Here is a 22,682-nt window from a genome sequence, read left to right as displayed (position 1 = left end):
AGCAGGGGTGGCCCCTTCTTCCCACTCTGGAGAAGGACAAACCTGATCCCCAGAGAGGAGAAGAGAATGGCTCGCACTCAGTGAGCCTCCAGCCCTTCCCGAACCCTGGTTGAATGTTCTGCTCTCCACCCAGGCTTCCCACACGCCCGTCCTGAACACAACATGCCTTTGAGTATCAGACACAGAAAGCAAAACCAAAGTATTCTCTGTAGGAGCAGAAAGTGTTGCAACCTCTTTCATATCAGAAACTTTGTCATTTCATTGCTCAGGCCACACTGTCATGTGACCTATTGATCTGTATTGATCATCACTCTGTTCCAGGCCTTTACTCTCGTCCCCACAGCCATTCTCTCACAGTTGTAGAGAGAAGGGAACCGGGGCTTAAAGACCGTGTGGCTCTCAGGGCTATTCAGTCCATTGGGGGCGTGTGTGCAGAACGCAAGCATTCTTTCTTTTTCCTGCCTCTCATCAACACACTTCCCAAATCCATCCAACTTGCTGGGCACCCAGGATGTTTCTCTTGGACACAGATTTGCTTCTTTGAGATGTTGCTTTAAATTCTGTGTCTGCAACAGCAAACGACAGAGAGAAATGGGAAACCTTTCCCCCAGAAACCACTCCCCCATTCCAGCAAAGTGGAAGATGCTGTTGGTACGGGGATGCAGCTGCCAAACAAATTGCGTGTGACAAGAAAGCTGTTGTGTCAGGGCATTTTCCACAGAAAGCCAAAATGTATTGATGTGCCCCATCCGTATAAGCTGAGGGCCGGGAATTTACTGCTGACCTAATCCTGCCGTGCTTGGTGGATCCATCTTTATTTTGATCAGAGAAAGAGGGGAGAAGACCTGGACCCAGACCGATATGCCCTAAGGCTGGCAACAATATTCTGTGCACCCCAAAGAAAGACATGTCCTTGTTGGCACCTCCTAGAAGGGACATATTTCCAGTGATGTATAAAATGCTGCTAATGCTAACTTTTTTTTTTGAAATTGCAAAATGTTGTTAGGATATAAATGTCCCTCAGAGGAATCAATGGCATGCAAAAGATGTAGGGGATAGCATCTGGATGAAAGAGGCAATACTAGGTTCCTTTAGGAATCAATGTGGATCTGGTTGGCATGGGTGGGCAGACGCCCCCACGTCCGAGCAGTAGTAGAGGAAGATGTACAAGATCAAAGCAAAGCACAGGAAGGTGACGCTGAACAGTGCACAGATGAACAAGAGCATTTGCAAGATGCTCGCATGACACACAGCGTGTCTGCGACAGTCACTGGCCTCGGAAGAGGATGGTGAACAAACAGGACTGGGGCCAGCGTGGTACCCAGATGCCCAATTCCCGGAGATGCCTCTCAGTTAAAGACTACGCAAGTGTGGCAAAAGATTGACAGGGTCAATTGTGGGTGTGGGGCCCTGGGTGATTATTAACGTTGGTACTTCTCAAGGCAGTTTTATGCTACAGACGAGTTGGGCTTTGCATTCGTGTCTGCTAACTGCATGTCAGGCTTTCATTACGGCCCTCCCATCCATGCTCCTAATATACTTTGACCACATGCATCCCCTCTATTACTCTTTCTTATCTACTTTCCCCATATGGAGGCATCTCAGCAGAAGCCAAGGCGGTGGGCTTGTTTCCATAGAAATTCCTCAGGGCGGAAGGTGCACATAGCCGCACGCAGAGGCCTCAGTTGAACCTGTCATTTGTGCCACTCCGTGCCAATCTCAAATTCAAGATGGGGCTTGACAGTAGCCTCTCTTCTAGATTTGCATTTTGCGGCACTAATGAACCACGCTTACCCGATGTAATTTACAAACATACTATTTATTCTGCTGATTATTTCATTATATTACCACCTCCGTAATGGAAATTGGGTGTTAAAATGAGAGAGCTGGTGGTTATAGCTACGTCTTGCGCGTTCCTTCTGTAAGTCATCATCTTGCCCATTAACGGGCTCTCAGATCTTGGTGAGGAAAATAATTGTGACTCTTAATAGCGACTGTGCATGTTACTTATCCACTTGGTCTCCACTGTGGTCCCGAATTGGGGTGATACTTAGAAAAAAAAACCCAGCGTAACTGCTTTGTAGTTGAAATAGGAAGAAGGTACCCCACAGAGCTGTCAAATACATACTTAGGAGAAGCCAAATCACAGACAGTATTGTTTTGTCAAACGTGAGCAAATTAGTAGATAGGAGCCCATCGGAGGGCCCCCGCTGGGGTGCAGCATCCTGCCTCAGTAACCACTTTCAAGTACCCACCTGTGGTTTCCAGTAGAGTCTTTGACCTTTTGTTAAAGATCCAACTTTACCAGGCAATTGATTTTTGCCAGTCTCTGGGGCCCGCCATGGAAATGGAGCTCACAGTAGTTAATATTATCCTCCTTTTAGGACTTCTGCCAAGTGAGAATGTGTCGTTAATGACCTTGTTTGGAGTGATGTCCTGTGTGTTTGACAGTGGAGACTTTGTGATGTTCCCCCTAATGACTTAATCTTAGAGACAGGTATGAAACAGGCCTTGCAGACACTTATAGAGAGAGTGATGGGAGGTGACAGGAATGGATACAGCTTGGATCCGCTCCCAGATATCATGGGCCAAGGGGGAGAGTGTATACTCAGGCTCAGACAGACCTAGGCTTAGATCTCAGGGCAACTATGTCCCGGGTTCACTGCAGCAGGCTTGCTGTGTTGTTGTGAGCCAGTTCAGCATCTGTCCAGGTGACCTCATTCCATAGCTGCCTTCTAGTGTATCTGTGGGATGGAATGAAAGCATCAGAAAACATCTAGTACAATGCTTAGGTCTGACATCCTAGGCCCTCAATAAATCTCCATTCCTTTCTTCCTTATAACTCCTTTTTAGCTTGCAAAGTACAACTTCCAAGGGCTATTACACTGATATATACACTCACGGAAAGAGATAAGAAGACAATCGTAGTACATCTACCATGGTCTAGGTAGGGAAACTGAGGCTCACACAGATGATATAATGAGTTCATTCATTCACTCGGCCCTGCTGTGTGCCAGGGACTTAACAAATAGCCTGCCTTACATTTCGGACATATTTCATTTCCCAGGTCACTTGTTGGCTCTGATGGGTGACTCCTCTGCCCTCTGCCCCATCTCTGTGCTTCGCCCATCTCCACAGATGTTTCATGACCTGCATGGCTCAGTCTGACACCGGTTCCCTCCTCTTCTGTGTCCCCGATGCCCTCCCCCCACACACACACATTTCATGTTGTGGTAGTTGGTAGTTTGAATGATAATGTCTCCCATAGGCACAGATGTTGGAATACTTGGCCCCCAGCTGGTGGTTAGTCTTGGGTGGTCTTGGGGAGTGCAGTACTGAAGGAGTATATCACTGTGGCCTAGGTTTGAGGTTGCACCGCTTTGTGCCATTTTCAGTTAGCTCTCTCTGCTTCCTGCTTCTAGTTCAAGTCCTCAGCTTTCCCTCCAGATGTTCTGTCTGCTGTTAGCTTCTATGCTTTCCTACCATAACGGACTCTTGGTCCTCTGGAAATGTAAGTCAAATAGACCCATCTGTAAGTTGCTTCAGCCATAGTGTTTTATCACAACGATGGAGCAGTAGCTCATGTATTTGGCCCACTTCTCTCCAAAGAGACCAGTCTCTGCCCCTCCTCACCTTCTCATGATCAGATCTGTTTCTTCAACACAGAACTCTTAGTGATTTCAGAGCCAGGTAGGAACTGTGCCTTGAGTGAGTTTCTGTGGCTTTCCTATGAGCACCTAGAGCTTAGCTTGCCTCTACCATCTTCCCCAACATCTCTGTCCTCCTATGTCGCCACCACTAGGCATTCAAGTAGGATACCAGCATCAACCTAAACTCTCTCCTCCCTCTCATCCCCTCCCAGTCCATCCTTTTGCTGATCTCCTCCCATCACTTCCGCTTGAGAGCTTACTCCCCTATTCCTCTACCCTGGCCCTGCAATGGTTCAAGTTCACATCATGCACAGGGTGGTTGGAATGGGACACTCCTGCACCAGCTTCCCACCTTCTACCCAGCTTCCAGACTCAATGAACTCATGCCTAAGCTCTACACATCTTCAACCCCAGCTCTGGGCATGGGGCCTGCACGCGTTAAAAATTGCTAAGATGCAAGGTATGTTTCTCTCTTAAGAAGACCCCGTACCATATCCCCAGAAGCCTGATGTCTTCAGTACCAAGTGTTCTTGGCACATGTTTCGTGGATATTTAATCTGAAAAGACATCAACTAGGGCAAACCCCTCAATCTTCAGAGGATAAAAAGGGAGACCCAGAAATAGGGAGTGTGGTGCTGTGATGAATTTCCTGTGTACCCTTAATTCCTAAGAGTTTAAGCGCTCACTTAGTGACTATAATTTGTAAACCAGAAACAGCCATGTAAGGGAACACATTTCAGCCACTGTATGGAGGAGAAGCATGAAGCTCATACAGATCAGAAACCGGATGGCACAAATGACCGAGATACTGTCTTCTTACCAGAGTCCAGTACTTTTTAGCACAGTACTCCTAATGTCAGGCACGTCCTGGGGGCTCAGTACAGATTTGTTAGATGAATTAGCAAGCACTGGAACGATAAATGGCCCACCCTGCCCTCATGATCTGACCTGCATTTGATGGAATGGGTGATTGATGGGTGGCAGGGAATGACTCTAATTCCTTTGGGATATGCGACTATTTCCTTACGATGATTTGTAGAGGAGAGAAGCCAGATTTCTTCGACACAGATGCAGCCAACCAGAGCCTCGTTAAGAGCAGACAAGCACGGAGTGTGGATGTCCCTCCAGCGCCCATTGACTGTAAGCTATCCAGCTGGTCCTCCTGGACGGCGTGTGACCCCTGCCAAAAGAAAAGGGTAAGATCTCAGGCCTTGGATGAGCACTAAACTTCTGGGCATGGGTGGGAGGTAAAGAAGGAGACTTGTCTTCAACATCTGGCAGAGGCGCTAGTGGTGGTGACCGGCCATAGTCTGGCCTTTAAGATGCAAGCCATCAGAGTGATTCTCCTTTCTCTATGCTTTCTCAAACAGCAAGCCGGTGCCTCCTTGGGTATTACCATGTTTTCCACACATCTGTCTTTGCCACGTCCTGCCTCTGACCTGCTCTTTTTATCCGTCATTCACAGTATAGCCAGGGAAGCTACCACAAAGCTACATCAGACCAAGTCTTTCCCCCAAATGAGCCCTAAGAATCAAAGCCAGACTTGTGTGTCACCTACCCTGGCCTCGTCTCTGTGATACATCAGCTCTTGGAAGCTTCCAGCTGTGTCGTTTGCTCTGGGTCTCTGTTCATGATGTTTTCTCAGCCAGCAATGACCTCTCCCACTATTTTTACTTTCTGACATGACTCAGAACTTGATTCTCTGCTCCAGGCAACCTCTTCCATGAAGCCTTCCCTGACTGCTCATCAACCCTAGCTCCACTTAGGTAAAACAACTTTTACAGGCTTCTGTAGGTCCCCCCCTACCCTATATCCTAGCATATATCATAATGTGGCTTTTATCATTTGCTGCCATAAACAAAAAACTTGTAAGTGTGCATGCATGTTAACAGGTGTTTCATAACACTCATATTTGAGCTCATTCTGCTTTCTGACATCTTCGCAAGGAAAAGAAGGTGGCTGCCACCTATTCTGTTAGGCAGATTAATGGAGTCTTAGAACAGGTATAAGTGGCTTCTCAGAGCCTTCTAGTAGCAGATAAGCCTTAGCTCAGGCCATGGGGTTCGTCCTGATTTTTCTGCCAGTAGAGTTTGTCTCCATGGTGCCTATCCTTTGGCTTCTTTGCAATGGGACAGCTGACCTAGGACCCCAGCTCTGAACAAAGCAGATATGCCAGAAAAGAGAGAGAGAGAGAGAGAGAGAGAGAGAGAGAGAGAGAGAGAGAGAGAGAAAGAATATATGGTTGCCCATCCCTTGGCTCCTTGGGAAACCAGACCTATCATGGCAAATACTCAGAAAAGGCTGAGGAAGCCAGCCCAGGGCAATTTTGCAGTTAACCGGATCAATGGGGGAGAGCCCAGCACTATCGTTCTGTTCCCAGAGTAAGTTTTCTTGCTGAAGTTATCAATATTGATCCAATTATCTGGATAATTGCTCCATCTGCACCATACACCAGAAGGACTGAGCGTGAGCCAGCCAGTCAGAGCTGGTCCCTGGAACTCACTGTGGACTTCTTCAGTTGGCACCAGCCCTGTCTGCAGGCTCCATGGCTAGGGTTCAGGAAAACCTCTCAACCCAGGCTTAGAGGTGCATTTCCATCCTTCCCAGACCTACTTTGACTTAAGAGCTTAGGGATAGTTTTCTGAGAGCCTACTACATATGTGTGGCTTTATTTGTATCCTTTAATTGACTTCCAGTATTTGTGCTATTTGCGAAGTATAGTTTTATAATTTGATACCTATATGCACTGGGCAATGATCAAGCCAGGGTAATTAGCCTTTCCTTCACTCAAATATAATTGTTTTCTTCTGTTGACATGTAGAGAAACTTGAACATCAACACTCCTAGTTACTTTGAACTATACAATTATTGTTCACTTATCTTCTGAATTATATAGAGCATTAGAACCCCACACACAAAGTGTTTTGATAATCAATAGCACCCCTTCTCTGCCCCTCCTTTCTTTCTAGCTCCTCACAACCTCTAGTCTATCCTCTACGTCTGTGATGAACTATTGTTCATCTACAAATGAGTAGGAACCTGTGATTGGCTTTCTCTGTCTAGCTTATTTCCCCTAGCATGATGTCCTCAGATTCCATTCATGTTGCACAAATGACTGGATCATCCTTTTATAGGTGACTAGCATTCCATTATCAATTATACCATTTTAATCCATTCATCTCTTGATGAACGTCTTTATTGATTTCTTATTCTTGGTATGGTAAATCTTGTTGTAATAAATATGGGAATTATGATTTATTTTTGATAAAATGCCATCATCACCTTTGGATGTATACTTAGGATTTAGACTATTGACTCATATGGTAAGCCTATTTTCAGGATTTTCAAAATTAAAAAAGAATTCTTCCTTCTTCTTTGTTCTTATCTTCATCCTCCTCCCCACCCTCTTCCCTTCCTCCTTCCTTTCTAGAGCCTCTGGTATTATTTTCTGTAATCCATGATGGCTCTATTAACTTACTTTCCTATCAACAATGTGTAAGGCCTTCCATTCTCAATCTTTCTACCATTTATATAATATCATTTATACATATTTGTAGAGATCATAGATTATTTGCCCCTTTAAAACTCAGATTATTAGAATTTTTTTATTTGAATTCCTTATATATCCTGGGTATTAGCTTCTTGACAGATGAAGTTTGCAGATACTTTCCTCATTCAGTTTGTCTCTTAACACTGTTGATCATTTCCTTGTCTGTGCAGATACTTCCTAGTATGACCTAATCCCATTTGTCTAGCTTTGCATTTATTGTCTATACTAGCTAAAGTCTTGTTTGCTCAATACTTAGGTATTGAAATGTTTCCCTGGTTTCTTTCAGTTGTTGCATAGTTTGAGATTTTACGTTAGATCTTTGACACATTTTAAGTTTTATTTTTGGTTTGTTTGTTTGTTTCAATACAGGGTGTCTGTGTGTAGCCCTGGCTGTCCTGGAACTCACTCTGTAGTTCCATAGTGGCTTCCAACTCAGAGATCTACTTGCATCTGCCTCCAAAATGCTGAGATTAAAGGTATTATCCACCACACCTGGCAAATTGTTTTTTTTTTAAAATATATAAGGGCCTTTCTAGTTTCAGTCTTCTACAGATATGTGTTCAGTGTTCATTCATTTGTTCTCTCTCTCTCTCTCTCTTTCTCTCTCTCTCTGCTCATATGTACTTGAGTGTGACTACACATACAAGGAGGTCATTCATAAAGCTCCATCTACATTTTTTGACAGAATATGGGAACCCAAGGATGTGGATTTTTCTCACCTTGACTAAAAGTCAGAGAGTTCAGGCCTATTCTTGCTCCTTCAAGGTTATTAACAAGAAGTTTGACCCAAGTTGTGGCTACTAGCAGGATGTATTGACCTAGAGTGTGGTTACTTGATGCTTTGCATATTGAGAAGGTGATTTTTTTTTGTTCCTTGTATTGTGGTGAAGAAGTCCTTTGTCTTCCCCCTCCTCTTTGGATTGGGGTATATAAAGTCTATGCAGCCAATTTCAGTTTTTACGGGTGCATTCTCCTGACTTTATCTTGTGTCTCTGTCTTTAATCTTTAATTTTCCACCTGCCATTTCTTAGTCATCATACTTCTCTCCAAGCATGGATGAATAATCTAGGTGGGACCCAGATGATGTTCCTGCCCTGACATGGGATACAGCAAATGGTGCCCAACATGGGTCTTATAAGACATGGTGCCCAGCATGGGCCTTACAAGAAATGGAGCCCAATGTGGGGCTTATGAGACTTAAGGTCTCTTACTTGCCTAAAATCACCAAGTAGGGTAAACTGCCTGGCTGGAGAGTTTCAAGGTTATGTATGCCACATATACATCCCTGGTACTACAAGTATATACTACCACACCTGGCTTTTTAGAAGTGGGCTTTGGAGATTGAGCTCAGGTCCTCAAGGTTGCAGGGTAAGCATATTACCTACTGAGTGATCTCCCTTGTATGCCCAGTTTCCAACACCACTTATTTTTTTTTTAAACATACCCCTTTCTAGAGTATGTGTTCTTGTTGCCTTGAAAAGCTATGCTGGCTCTATGTAAGTGAAGTTACCTCTGGGTTTTCTCTCTGTGCCATCACCCTTGTGCATACTCATATATCTGTCCCATATTTTTTGATCACCTTTGCTTTGTAGTATGCCTTAAGTCTTGGGTTGTGATGCCCCTTGCTTGTTCTTTTTGTCCAGGATTGTTTTTACTATATTTTCTGGATGGTTTATGCTGCTATATAAATTTTGTGATTTTCCCCCACGAGCTGTGTAAATATGGCAATTCATGTTTGACAGGGATTGCATTGAATCTTAGATTACCTCGGTTAGTGTGGACATTTTAACATTATTTCTTCTAACCCGTGAAAACAAATTGTCTCTCGTCTTCTTCATTTTCATTATGACAGTCTTTTGCTTCCTACATTAAATTCTTTCTTCATGTCTTACCATTTTTGAGAATGTTATAAGTGGAATTATTTTAAAGCTCCTTTTCAGCCTGTTTGAAGCATAAAGAATGCCTTTGGATTTTGTATGTTAATTTTATATCCTGCAACTTAATTGTACTTATCAGTTGCAGCAGTGTTTTGGTGAAATCTTCAGAGACTTTACATACAAGATTGTGCTACTGACAAACAGAATCCTTTTACTCCTCTTTTCAATTTATCTGCCTTTTATTTCTTTCTTTTGCCTAACTGCTCAACCTTACATTTCCAGTTCTGTATTGAATAAGCATGTTATTTAGTCCTAGATTTTTGAAAATATACCTTTAACTTTTCCCCATTTAGTATGATAATTTGCTGTGAGTTTGTCATATAGTATACGGACATTCTATGTATACTGTATGTATAGTATAGGTATATATTGTATGTTCCTTATGGACTTCGTTTGTTGATGTTTTCCTAGTTTGTTTGTTTATGTTTGTTCCTCAAAGTTGTATTTAAGGTCCAAGTCTACCATCTAGCAAGGATGCGTCTCCAAGGAGAATGGCTGTCTATTACCTTTTGAGTTTCCAGATCCACGGTACAGATGTCACATAAGGAGTGCCTTATGCCACACTGAAGGGGGCGGGTACTCTACTTATTTCCCACATGTTGTGACTGCTAGCAATAGAAAACCACTCAAATGTAATCACTTCCTTCTGTGCCCCCTCTCCCAGGCTGGGATCCCTGGTGGCCGGCCCTCCTCTGCCTCTCTCCAACTTCCCTCTCTCTCCCTCTTATACTCCTCTCCATCCATCTTTGGTTTCTGGAATAAGAAGACACATCTTTTAGGCTATTAGTTTGACCAGAAACCTTCCTCTCCCCAGGTTGTTCTTGACCATCCTTTTCCTGACCTCCGCATCTACCTGATATTCCTCCTCAACTTTCAGAACTCAGCCTTACCAGAAGCCAGTCACTGTCTCTTATCTTTGCATTGGGGATTTCACTATGAAATTACAAGCACACTGCACTTGCCTAGTCTTGCATCCACTGCACTGTGTTGTCACTGTGGGTGACTCTTGCCATCAGCAGTGACCCTCTCCTTTTGAAGGCAGGTCAGGAGACTCAATGATGATTAAAAACGAACCAACAGGCAAGCAAGCAAAAAAAAAAATCCAACCTTTTAAATATGGCATAGATGAATCAATATTCTCAGAATAAATGAATAAGAAGAGAGAGATAGCAATATTGCTACCTCTCTAAAATAGTGTATAATAAAAAGAAGAATAATGACAGAAAATTGGGTACCTATTTTGTGCTGGAAAAATATGAGCTTTAGATGATGTATAATTATATATGATAGAAATGAATACATAATTCATAATATATAAATAATGTCAACAAATATAGAATTATAGAATTTAAATTCTAAGCTGTACATTTAGGTAATTCATTGCCCCCAGTTTACCGATGAGTAAATTTGGACTCCAAAGACAAAGCTATTTGCCCAACATCATACAACTAGAACACAAGCATCAGTTGGCGTTTCAGAGCACATACTTTTTCACTTAAATCACACCGATGCTTTAACCAATAAACGACAATATACAAATCACCCATTGGAATAATTAAGCTAAGAGTTGGTTTATTGTTGAACTGAACTGACTATATGAAACCCTGTATTGATTTTTTTATTCCAACGCCCATGCCTTTTTTTTAATTAATTAATTTATTTATTTATTAAAGATTTCTGTCTCTTCCCCACCGCCGCCTCCCCTTTCCCTCCCCCTCCCCCAATCAAGTCCCCCTCCCTCGTCAGCCCAAAAAGCAATCAGGGTTCTCTGCCCTGTGGGAAGTCCAAGGACCACCCACCTCCATCCAGGTCTAGTAAGGTGAGCATCCACGAAACTGCCTAGGCTCCCACGAAACCAATAGGTCCAGTAGAATCAAAAACCCGTTGCCATTGTTCTTGAGGTCTCAGTAGTCCTCCTTGTCCGCTATGTTCAGCGAGACCAGTTTTGACCCAGGCTTTTTCAGACCCAGGCCAGCTGGCCTTGGTGAGTTCCTGATAGAACATCCCCATTGTCTCAGTGTATGGGTGCACCCCTCGCGGTCCTGAGTTCCTTGCTTGTGCTCTCTCTCCTTCTGCTCCTGATTTGGACCTTGAGATTTCAGTCCGGTGCTCCAATGTGGGTCTCTGTCTCTGTCTCCTTTCATCGCCTGATGAAGTTTAATATTCAGGAGGATGCCTATATGATTTTCTTTGGGTTCTCCTTCTTATTTAGCTTCTCTAAGAACCCGAATTATAGGTTCAATGTCCTTTATTTATGGCTAGAAACCAAATATGAGTGAGAACATCCCATGTTCCTCTTTTTGGGTCTGGCTTACCTCACTCAGGATGGTGTTTTCTATTTCCATCCATTTGCCTGCAAACTTCAAGAAGTCCTTGTTTTTTACTGCTGAGTAGTACTCTAATATGTATATATTCCATACTTTCTTCATCCATTCTTCAATTGAAGGGCATCTAGGTTGTTTCCAGGTTCTGGCTATTACAAACAATGCTGCTATAAACATAGTAGAGCATATACTTTTGTTGTGTGATAAGGCCTCTCTTGGGTATATTCCCAAGAGTGGTATTGCTGGGTCCATGGGTAGGTTGATCCCGAATTTCCTGAGAAACCTCCACACTGCTTTCCAGAGTGGTTGCACAAGTTTGCATTCCCACCAGCAATGGATGAGTGTACCCCTTTCTCCACAACCTCTCCAGCAAAGGCTATCATTGGTGTTTTTGATTTTCGCCATTCTGACAGGTGTAAGATGGTATCTTAAAGTTGTCTTGATTTGCATTTCCCTGATCGCTAAGGAAGTTGAGCATGACCTTAGGTGTCTTTTGGCCATTTGAACTTCTTCTGTTGAGAGATCTCTGTTCAACTCAGTGCCCCATTTTATAATTGGGTTGATTAGCCTTTTACGGTCTAGTTTCTTGAGTTCTTTATATATTTTGGAGATCAGACCTTTGTCAGTTGTGGGGTTGGTGAAGATCTTCTCCCAGTCAGTGGGTTGCCTTTCTGTCTTAGCAACAGTGTCCTTTGCTTTACAGAAGCTTCTCAGTCTCAGGAGGTCCCATTTATTCAATGAGGCCCTTACTGTCTGTGCTGCTGGGGTTATACGTAGGAAGTGGTCTCCTGTGCCCACGTGTTGTAGAGTACTTCCCACTTTCTCTTCAATCAGGTTCAGTGTGTTTGGACTGATATTGAGGTCTTTCACCCACTTGGACTTGAGTTTTGTGCATGGTGATAGATATGGGTCTATTTTCATTCTTCTACAGATTGACATCCAGTTTTGCCAGCACAATTTGTTGAAGATGCTCTCTTTTTTCCATTGTATACTTTTAGCTCCTTTATCGAAAATCAGGTGTTCATATGTTTGTGGGTTAAAGTCAGGGTCTTCTATTCGATTCCATTGGTCGACTTCTCTGTTTTTATGCCAATACCAAGCTGTTTTCAATACTGTAGCTCTGTAATAGAGTTTGAAGTCAGGGATGGTAATGCCTCCAGACGTTCCTTTATTGTATAAGATTGTTTTGGCTATCCTGGGTTTTTTGTTTTTCCATATAAAGTTGATTATTGTCTTCTCCAGATCTGTGAAGAATTTTGATGGGATTTTGATGGGGATTGCATTGAATCTATAGATTGCTTTTGGTAGAATTGCCATTTTTACTATGTTGATCCTCCCAATCCAAGAGCAAGGGAGGTCCTTCCATTTTCTGGTGTCCTCCTCTATTTCTTTCTTCAAAGACTTGAAGTTCTTGTCAAATAGATCTTTCACTTCCTTGGTCAGGGTTACCCCAAGATATTTTATGCTCTTTGTGGCTATCGTGAAAGGTGATGCTTCTGTGATTTCCCTCTCTGTTTCCTTATCCTTAGTGTATAGGAAGGCAACTGATTTTTTGGAGTTGATCTTGTATCCAGCCACGCTACTAAAGGTGTTTATCAGCTGTAGGAGTTCTTTGGTAGAATTTTTGGGGTCGCTTATGTATACTATCATGTCATCTGCAAATAACGAAAGCTTAACTTCTTCCTTTCCAATACGAATCCCCTTGATCCCCTTATGTTGTCTTATTGCTATTGCTAGAACTTCAAGCACTATATTGAAGAGGTATGGAGAGAGTGGACATCCTTGTCTTGTTCCTGATTTTAGTGGGATGGCTTTGAGTTTTTCTCCATTTAATTTAATGTTAGCTGTCGGTTTGCTGTAGATAGCTTTTATTATATTTAGGTATGACCCTTGTATCCCTATTCTCTCCAAGACCTTTATCATAAAGGGGTGTTGAATTTTGTCGAATGCTTTTTCCGCATCTAATGAAATGATCATATGGTTTTTTTCTTTCAGTCTATTTATATGGTGGATTACATTGATAGATTTGCGTATGTTGAACCAGCCCTGCATCTCTGGGATGAAGCCTACTTGATCATAATGGATAATTTTTCTGATGTGTTCTTGAATTCGGTTTGCCAGTATTTTATTGAGAATTTTTGCGTCGATATTCATGAGTGAGATAGGCCTGTAATTCTCTTTCTTGGTTGGGTCTTTGTGTGGTTTTGGTATCAGGGTAACTGTAGCTTCATAAAAGGAATTTGGCAATGACTTTTCTGTTTCTATATTGTGAAATACGTTAAGGAGTATAGGTATTAGCTCTTCTTGGAAGTTCTGGTAGAATTCTGCGTTGAACCCATCTGGTCCTGGGCTTTTTTTGGAAGGGAGATTTTTGATAACAGTTTCTAGTTCTTCGCGACTAACAGGTCTATTTAGATCATTCACCTGGTCTTGGTTTAGCTTTGGTATATGGTACTTATCTAAAAAAATGTCCATTTCTTTTGCATTTTCCAGTTTTGTGGCATACAGGCTTTTATAGTAAGATCTAATGATTCTCTGGATTTCCTCTGTGTCTGTGGTTATGTCCCCCCTTTCATTTCTGATTTTATTTATTTGCGTGTTCTCTCTCTGTTGTTTAGTTAGTTTGGATAGGGGTTTGTCGATCTTGTTGATTTTCTCCAAGAACCAACTTTTTGTTTCATTGATTCTTTGGACTGTTTTCTGTGTTTCTATTTTGTTGATTTCTGCCCTCAGTTTGATTATTTCCAGTCTTCTACTCCTTCTGGGCACCTCTGCTTCTTTTTTTTCTAAAGCTTTCAGGTGTGCCATTAAGTCCCCAATGTATGCTTTCTCTGTTTTCTTTAAGTGGGCACTTAGTGCTATGAACTTTCCTCTTAGCACTGCTTTCATCGTGTCCCATAGGTTTGAGTATGTTGTCTCTTTATTTTCATTAAATTCAAGGAAGACTTTAATTTCTTTCTTAATTTCTTCCTTGACCCAGGTGTGGTTCAGTAGTTGACTGTTCAGTTTCCATGAGTTTGTCGGCTTTCTGGGGGTAGCATAGTTGTTGCCATCTAACTTTAATCCGTGGTGATCTGATAAGACACAGGTGGACACTGATATTCTTTTGTATCTGTGGAGGTTTCCTTTGTTTCCGAGTATATGGTCAATTTTTGAGAAGGTTCCATGAGCTGCAGAGAAGAAGGTATATTCTTTCCTATTTGGGTGGAGTGTTCTGTAGATGTCTGTTAAGTCCATTTGCTTCATTACCTCCAATAATTCTCTTAATTCTCTATTAGGTTTCTGTCTGATTGACCTGTCCATTGGAGAGAGAGGTGTGTTGAAGTCTCCTACTATTAGTGTGTGTGGTTTTATGTCTGCCTTGAGTTTTAGAAATATTTCTTTTACATAAGTGGGTGCTTTTATATTAGGGGCATAGATATTCAGGATTGAGATGTCATCCTGATGAATTGTTCCTGTTATGAGTATAAAGTGTCCATCTCGATCTCTTCTGATTGATTTTAGTTTGAAGTCAGTTTTGTTGGAAATTAGTATGGCCACACCTGCTTTTTTGTTAGGACCATTTGCTTGAAAGACCTTTTCCCAACCTTTTACTCTGAGTAGATGCCTGTCTTTGTGGTTGAGATGTGTTTCTTGCAAACAGCAGAATGTTGGATCCTGTTTTCGTATCCAATCCCTTAGCCTGTGCCTTTTTATAGGTGAATTGAGACCATTAATATTAAGTGATATTAGTGACCAGTGGTTGTTTACTCCGGTTATTCTTACTGTTTTCGGTAGTAGAGTTTGTGTGTGTCCCTTCTTTGAGTTGTACTGGTGAAGGTTCGCTAGATTCCTGAGTTATTGTAGTCAGTGTTGGCAATGTTGGATTCCTTGGGTTGCGATTTTCCTTCTATTACTTTCTGTAGCGCTGGATTTGTGGCTACGTATTGTTTAAATTTGTTCTTATCCTGGAATGTCTTGTTTTCTCCATTGATAGTGAATACTAGCTTGGCTGGGTATAGAAGTTTGGGTTTGCATCCATGGTCTCTTAGTTTTTGAAGAACCTCTATCCAGGACCTTCTGGCTTTCATGGTTTCCATAGAGAAGTCAGGTGTAAGTCTGATCGGTTTACCTTTATAAGTTACTTGGCCTTTTTCCTTTGCAGCTCTTAATATTCTTTCTTTAACCTGTATATTTTGTGTTTTGATTATTATATGGCGAGGGGATGCTTTTCTTTGATCCAGTCTGTTTGGTGTTCTGTATGCTTCTTGGATATTCAAAGGAATATCTTTCTTTATGTTGGGAAAGTTTTCTTCCATAATTTTGTTAAATATATTTTCTGGGCCTTTGAGCTGTAATTCTTCCCCTTCTTCTATTCCTATTATTCTCAGGTTTGGTCTTTTTATTGTGTCCCATATTTCCTGAATGTTTTGTGATGAGAATTTGTTGGCTTTGCTGTTTTCTTTGATCAGTGCGTTTATTTTCTCTATGGTGTCTTCAGAATCTGAGATTCTTTCTTCTATTTCTTGTATTCTATTGATTATGCTTGTTTCTGTAGGCTCTGCTCGTTGACCTAGATTTTCCGTATCCAGCTGGTCCCCAGTTTGTGCTTTCTTCCTTGCTTCCATTTCAGTTTTCAATTCTTGAACTGTTTCCATTACCTGTTTGTTCATTTTTTCTTGGTTTCCCAGGGTCTCATGTACGTATTTACTCAATTCTTCAAACTTTTTGTTATACTTCTCATCCATTTCTATAAAGGTGTTTTTTACATATTGTTTAAGGGACTCTATTGCTTTCATAAAGTCGATTTTTTCCACTTCTTCTGTGTTAGGGTGTTCAAGTCCTTCTGTTGTAAGATCATTGGGTTCTGGTGCTTTCATGTTGTTTTTCAGCTTATTGGGAGAATTTTTGCCTTGGCGCCTGCCCATCTCCTCCTATTGACGATCTCTAATTGGTCTTTTAAAACCAGATCAGGTTTCCCTGCTGGCCAGAGGCTCCTCTTGCAAAATTCCCTCGTTCTGTTTCCTGGCTCCTGCCAGGGGCCAAGATCCCTCTCACCCCTCAGACGGGTCTTCAGGAAAAGAACCAGGTTCCCTGTTTGCCCGGGACCTCGCCAACCAAAGGCCTACCTCTTTGATTTAATTGTCCTGGGGCGATCTGCTCTTGGTGTTGCCCTGGTCCCTGTCGCCTGTGTTTTCTGCCACTGTGTCAGTACCCGCCAGTCCCGGCCGCTGCGCCACCGCCCATGCCTTTTTTACACTGAGCAAATCTTGGCAGACCTCTGCAGAGAGAGAGATTCAAGACAAGTGCCCCAAACTCAGGGGGCTGGCAGTGCAATTGGGGAACCAGTCAGAAAATTGCCGGTCTTGCATAGACACGCGATGTATGTGGTGAAGGAAGCATAGGAATTGCACAAATAGCAATCAGCCAACCCGTGTACTTTCCGGGCACCCCCAGCTCAGCTGGTGACCGTTCCCACCACACAATATCCTCGCTCCTGAGGTCTCTGAGGCCCCATCATTGGCTCACCTTCTTTCTGTCCACTACAGTACAGACATGCGTACTTGCTCCAGCCCTCCCAGTTCCTTGGGGACTTGTGTGACTTCTCTGACAAGGAAGTTGAAGACTGTGTCACCACTCGGCCGTGCAGAAGTCAAGTGCGATGTGAGGGCTTTGTGTGTGCGCAGACAGGTATGAGTGAGTGTGGGCATGGGGAGAGAACGTGAAAAGCAGAATGTAGCATGTGGTGATGGAGGGACAGACATAGGGTTCATGATCAGGGTTGTGGGGCAGGTCAGGGAGACCCCTTACTGTAAGCCTTAAGCCTCCTTTTCTGTGTATCATCCCATGAAAGCATGCCTACGGTAAGGTGGTATCATTATTATTCCCATTTTGCATCCTATGAAATTGAGGCCCAGGGAGGTTCCTTGCCACATAGCATCCAGCAGGTCAGTGGAGGGGCTGCAGGTGAGAATCTGGAAGCTCAGCTGTATTCCCTGACTCTAGAACTTAGACGTGCTGGAATCACAAATTGTCCTGGGTTAGTCTTAATCTGACTGTGGGATATAGAAGATCTTTAATCTCTTTGGATTTTAATACATTAATGTCAATTGAGTGTTAGATTTAGTTACTTTGCTATTGCTAAGATACCATGACCAAGGCAACACCTCTTAATCTTTCCCAGATAGTTCCACCAACTAAAGATCAATTATTCAAGGATATGAGCATATGAGACATTCCCGAGCAAACCACCACATGGGGTGATATTCATCCCTTACAATGTGGTCATGAGCATCATGTGACAAATGGAGGTAACAGCTCCCTGTCACATATTAGCTCTGCTACTGCTCTCAGAACCCTGGGGAGTGGGGGGGGGGGGTTAAAGATGCCCAAACCAAAACGGGTGAGAGCTTTGATCCCTATTACTTACCACCAAAGGCTTTAGAAACTTGGCCTTGTGGTTAGCGCTTCTGCTTCAGTGAGTCTACCATGAGTCCAAATGTGTGATGAACTGAATAAAGATGTTGGCCTTTTACAAGGAAGGACAGTGGATATAGAAGAGAAGTGGGGAAACGGAAGAAGGAAGCCACACACAACGAATGATTATCTACTGCAGGACCTAGGAAAGACTGTTTTCCCAACTGATCCGCTCGCTCGTCTGAGCTCAGGAAATCTGTCTCCATTTATTCTCTCGCACAAACAGAGATACATCGCCCTAAAGTCTCTAGAGGGTGTTCCATTCACTGTGGCCATGTGGATTGTGGTCGAGAGCTTCTGAAAGACAGACAGCGATTCTCAGAAAGATCCCTGGGTCTTACTGCAAATGTAAAATTCCATCCAATAAATCTGAGAGGTTATTTTTTTTTAACAGTGTACCCAAGGGCTCGTTATGGCCAGTGTTCCATGGTTTTGCCTAGAGCCATAAAGGTTGTTCGTGCGGGCTTTACTTTAAATGCCTTGTAAGAAACATTTGAAGACCAGATTGTTATTTTTTTCTGCCTTCTATAACTGAAGGACATTGTTTTAAATGACCCAATATGTCTAAGGAAGCAGAGCCACCTGTCATGTGGGCTTTATCTCCCTGAGAATGCACAAATACGAGAGAAAGTGAAGTCATTGAGAGAAAGTTGGGGGGGGGGGATGATGGCGCTGAAGGCAATGTGTGTTAGGGAAAAGATTAGGCAGGTAAAGGTCCCATTTGTGCTGCAATGACTTCCTTCTGATGTGTGCTTGCCTCTCCAAAGCACTTACTCCAGCCACAATTGGCTTTCCATGGTTTGCGTGAGCGGGTTCCGGTTTATTCCTTCACTCACAATAACTGTGTCATGGCTGGATGATTGTGATGACTTCCACCTTACAGATGAGGAAATGGAGGCCAGGAGGTTGGTTCCCGGATACATGATGTCTTAGTGGGTGCCATTCCGAGATGCCATCCACCACTTCTTCCTAGCCTCCGTGACAGGAGGAGGGATAGTTTCAGATACCAACCTACTTCTTAGGGACATTGACTTCCCCTTCACAGGTGGTTCCAGATAATCTCTCCTCAGTGCTTTCAAAACTGTGACACTGACTGAACTTGTTGGGGGACAAGAAAGGGATGTACTGTTAGCATCATTTTCAGTCAGGGCTGATACACGAAGACTGATCAGAACAGGCCTAGCCACATGCCTGGCACCAGTTGTGGCTTTGCCTCTCATCACAGCCACGTGAGTGTGGTCCCCTCTCTCCATCCCAGGGAGGTGTGTCAATCGCAGACTCCTCTGCAATGGGGACAATGACTGTGGAGACCAATCAGATGAAGCGAACTGTAAGAGGATTTATAAAAAATGTCAACAGGAAATGGAGCAGTACTGGGCGATTGGCAATCTGGCCAACGGGTGAGTTGCTGCAGTCACGCTGGGCGGATGGAAAGGCACAGTGTTAAATGGAATTCTGAAGGATGGACCAGGGCTGGAAAGGGACACTTACTTGCTCTCCTTTCTAGAATAGAAAGCCTGTAGTGTATTCCATGCATTCTCTGAGGTCTACTCCTTGTTGTTCCAAAAGCACATGCCGTGAATAGACATGGGTCACAGGAGGGTTGACCCAGGAACACTAAGACAGTTGAAGGGCTGGAGTGAACTTTATTCTTTTTTTTTTTAAATATTTATTTATTTATTTATTTATTTATTTATTTATTATGTATACAATATTCTGTCTGTGTGTATGCCTACAGACCAGAAGAGGGCACCAGACCCCACCACAGATGGTTGCGAGCCACCACGTGGTTGCCGGGAACTGAACTCAGGACCTTTGGAAGAGCAGGCAGTGCTCTTAACCACTGAGCCATCTCTCCAGCCCGTGAACTTTATTCTTAACGCTTACAATTTGTTGTGTCGGGGGAATTCTAAGCATGGCTCTAGAATCCTACAGACAACATACATCATAGGTTCGATCTGGTTTTCTTCCTAGTTCCCAGCATCCTCCATGCTGAAAAGAAGGAACTTCTGAGCACTTTGTAAAGCAATGATTTTTCAGACTAGATCTGTAGTCTGTGTCTCAGCTCCTGGGGATGTAAGTATCAGTCCAATCTTCTGTAAGGTCAAAGGAGCAAGGTCAGAAAGGGCCAAACAGGCCCAGTATTCATTGTACTTTCTTGCCATGCCCTGTAGCATCTAAGCCATCTAAGCAGATGGATAGGTGAGACCAGCTCTTTCTGCACGATAGGAATCACCAGAAAGAATGCCATTGGAAAGAAAGGCAAGGAATACGACTAGAATTTATCTCCTCCCTAGACAACTGCCTATATTGGCCCTTAAAAGTGTGTGTGTGTGTGTGTGTGTGTGTGTGTGTGTGTGAGAGAGAGAGAGAGAGAGAGAGAGAGAGAGAGAGAGAGAGAGAGAGAGAGAGAGGGAGAGAGAGACTCTTCACTTGAATAGGAGCTCTTCTCAGGGCTGAGACCCTCCAAAGACAAGTGAGTTCCAAGGGTCAAAGCTAGGACTAAGCAGAGAAAGCATTCAAAGTCAGTAGTGGAGTCCCAACTAAGCCGATAGGAGAGCTACTTTCCCTGGAAGAAGCAGAGCACACGGGTAGAAGAACAAAGCCCTGAAGCCAGGGCTGTGTTGGGGAAGGTCTGAGATGAAAATGCTAAGCTGGCAAGACTAGGGAAATGGCTCAGTAGTCAAGAACTCTGGCTGCTCTTCCAAAGGATCTGGGATCAATTCCCAGCACCTACAAGGTGGCTCACAACTGTCTTAGAGGATTTGATGCCTTCTTCCGACCCAACATACCAGGCACGCACATGGTCCACAGACACATAGATGGGCAAAACACTCATAGACATGAAATAGCAACACAAAGTTCTAAAAAGAGAGGGTTGAGTTGGCATGAACCAGATTCCCAGGACCTTGCTTGTGGAACCAGTTCTGAGTTTCATTCAGTGGGATCTGCTAAGCTCCAACAGAGGTGACACAACCCCGAATCCTCACCTTTCCACCCTGTCTGTGCCTCCCTTCCAGGATAAACCTGTTCACAAATACTTTTGAGGGTCCAGTTCTTGATCACCGGTACTATGGTGGCGGATGCTCCCCTCACTACATCCTGAACACCAAGTTTAGGAAGCCGTACAATGTGGAAGGCTACACCCCACAGGTAAGGGACAGCCAGGCAGCTGTTGCTGGCAATGAGGGAATCACTGACCGAGCACTCTGAAGCGTGCTAGCTCTGTAGCTTGTCTGTGCCCCTTTCTCTTGGAGCCCCAGTGTCTTCTGGTAGCAAGTGGGCGTACCCTAGCACAAAATCTTGTGCTGACAATGTCACCTATCACAGCAACAAGAGTTGTGATAGCGGTAATGTCAATACAGTGTATCAATAGCTCCACTGAAGACGGAGCATGGGATCGGGCGTCACACAGCTGAACCAGCTTGTCTGCTTGTCGCCTACGCAGTCCTAAATGCTCAGCACCTCTATTGTCCTGTCTTTATAAGGAACTTATAAGCTTCAACCATGAAGTGACACGGTCAGTGAGATGGTGTGGCTGAGCGGACAGCATCACACACCTGCTGTCACAGAGAGCCCTCGGCTCACGCTAACACTTGTTCCCATCACTACCATGCCCTTGTCTCTCAAGCCAGGCCTTGGGCTCTGTACTGAAAGTTAGAAAATGCTCTACTGCCGGGGCTGGAGCAATGGCTCGGGGATTAAGAATGGTTGCTGCTCTGGCAGCTGACCCGGGTTCAGTTCCCAGCACCCACATCAGGTGGTTCACAACTTTCTGTAACTCTGTTCCAGGGGATCTGACAGGCTCTTCTGGGCTCTGTGGGCACCTTCATTTACAGATACACACGCGCGCACACACACACACACACACACACACACATGTACACACACAAAGAAACCTTTAAAGATGGCGCTGCACCCATATAAATCTGTACTGATTTGTATGTACTCTCAGACACACCAATCACAGAGTAGAGTATGCAATACACCATGTACGTACACTACCAGAACCTTGCCATCTAAAGAGAAGATGTTTTACTTTAGGTCAAATTTCTGTCCCACTCTGCCCTTGGGTTCCTTGTCTGTGAACTAAAGATGGTTGACTGAGAAACTCGTCTAGGTGGTGGTTTCCATGACCACAGATGCATAGTTCTGAAGCATAGGCAACTTCCTTTCTCCTCATCCCCCTTTTCTGGTTCTTTCTGCAACACTGGCTGGCCTAGGACTAAGCAGACCTCCCATCAAGTGCTCTAGTCCGTCTCTGAACCTCCGCTTTCCAAGGACACGGTGCAGGAGCCAGATCCCAGCCCAGATGCCATGTAGAGCTTCCAGCTGCTACTCTCCCTAGCCGACATTGACTGAGGGCTCTGACAGGCTCCTGTGTGAGCCTGGTCCTCAGGACAGGTCTAAGGAGAAGGACAATTGTCCTCTCCATTTTCTACATGGGGAAACCGGGGCCTGGAGAAATCAGTTGTCCCAAGTCATCCACTTAGAGGGAAGCTGCGCCAGGGTTCCAGGAGCCCCCACCCCCTTTAGGCCACATCTATGTCATCACTGTTCCCTTCCCGGGCTGTGGATTTTATAGACATTTCAAGTTTCCAGATGCCCGTGGAAGTGGAGGTGAAGATGCTGGTCTCTCCAGGTCTATCGAGATACTGCCCCTGCCAGTTCCCCTATGCAAAACAATGAGCACTAATGATTTAGAGTGCAGCTCTGCCGAGCTCTCGAAGACAAATGGAGAAATCGGTCTTCACTCCCCGGCTGC

General features: G+C 43.8%; 1 protein-coding gene across 2 annotated transcripts in view; it reads left to right on the top strand.

Moving 5' to 3' along the window:
* Nucleotides 1-22,682, top strand: part of C8b (complement C8 beta chain) — a 44,636-nt gene that overhangs the window by 1,747 nt on the left and 20,207 nt on the right. For both annotated transcript variants that reach the window (XM_050136193.1, XM_050136194.1), the window contains exons 2-5: nucleotides 4,690-4,846; nucleotides 16,990-17,131; nucleotides 19,176-19,317; nucleotides 20,938-21,070. In XM_050136193.1, the coding sequence (XP_049992150.1) occupies nucleotides 4,690-4,846; nucleotides 16,990-17,131; nucleotides 19,176-19,317; nucleotides 20,938-21,070 (574 nt within the window). The remainder of the gene's footprint in view (nucleotides 1-4,689; nucleotides 4,847-16,989; nucleotides 17,132-19,175; nucleotides 19,318-20,937; nucleotides 21,071-22,682) is intronic.

Source organism: Alexandromys fortis, unplaced genomic scaffold (genome assembly GCF_014885135.2).
Source record: "Alexandromys fortis isolate MF-2015 unplaced genomic scaffold, M_Fortis_MF-2015_v1.1 scaffold_13, whole genome shotgun sequence".
In the NCBI taxonomy this organism is placed as follows: Eukaryota; Metazoa; Chordata; class Mammalia; order Rodentia; family Cricetidae; genus Alexandromys; species Alexandromys fortis.
Note: the sequence above shows the minus strand (reverse complement) of the source record. Positions and strands in the feature narration are given on the sequence as shown.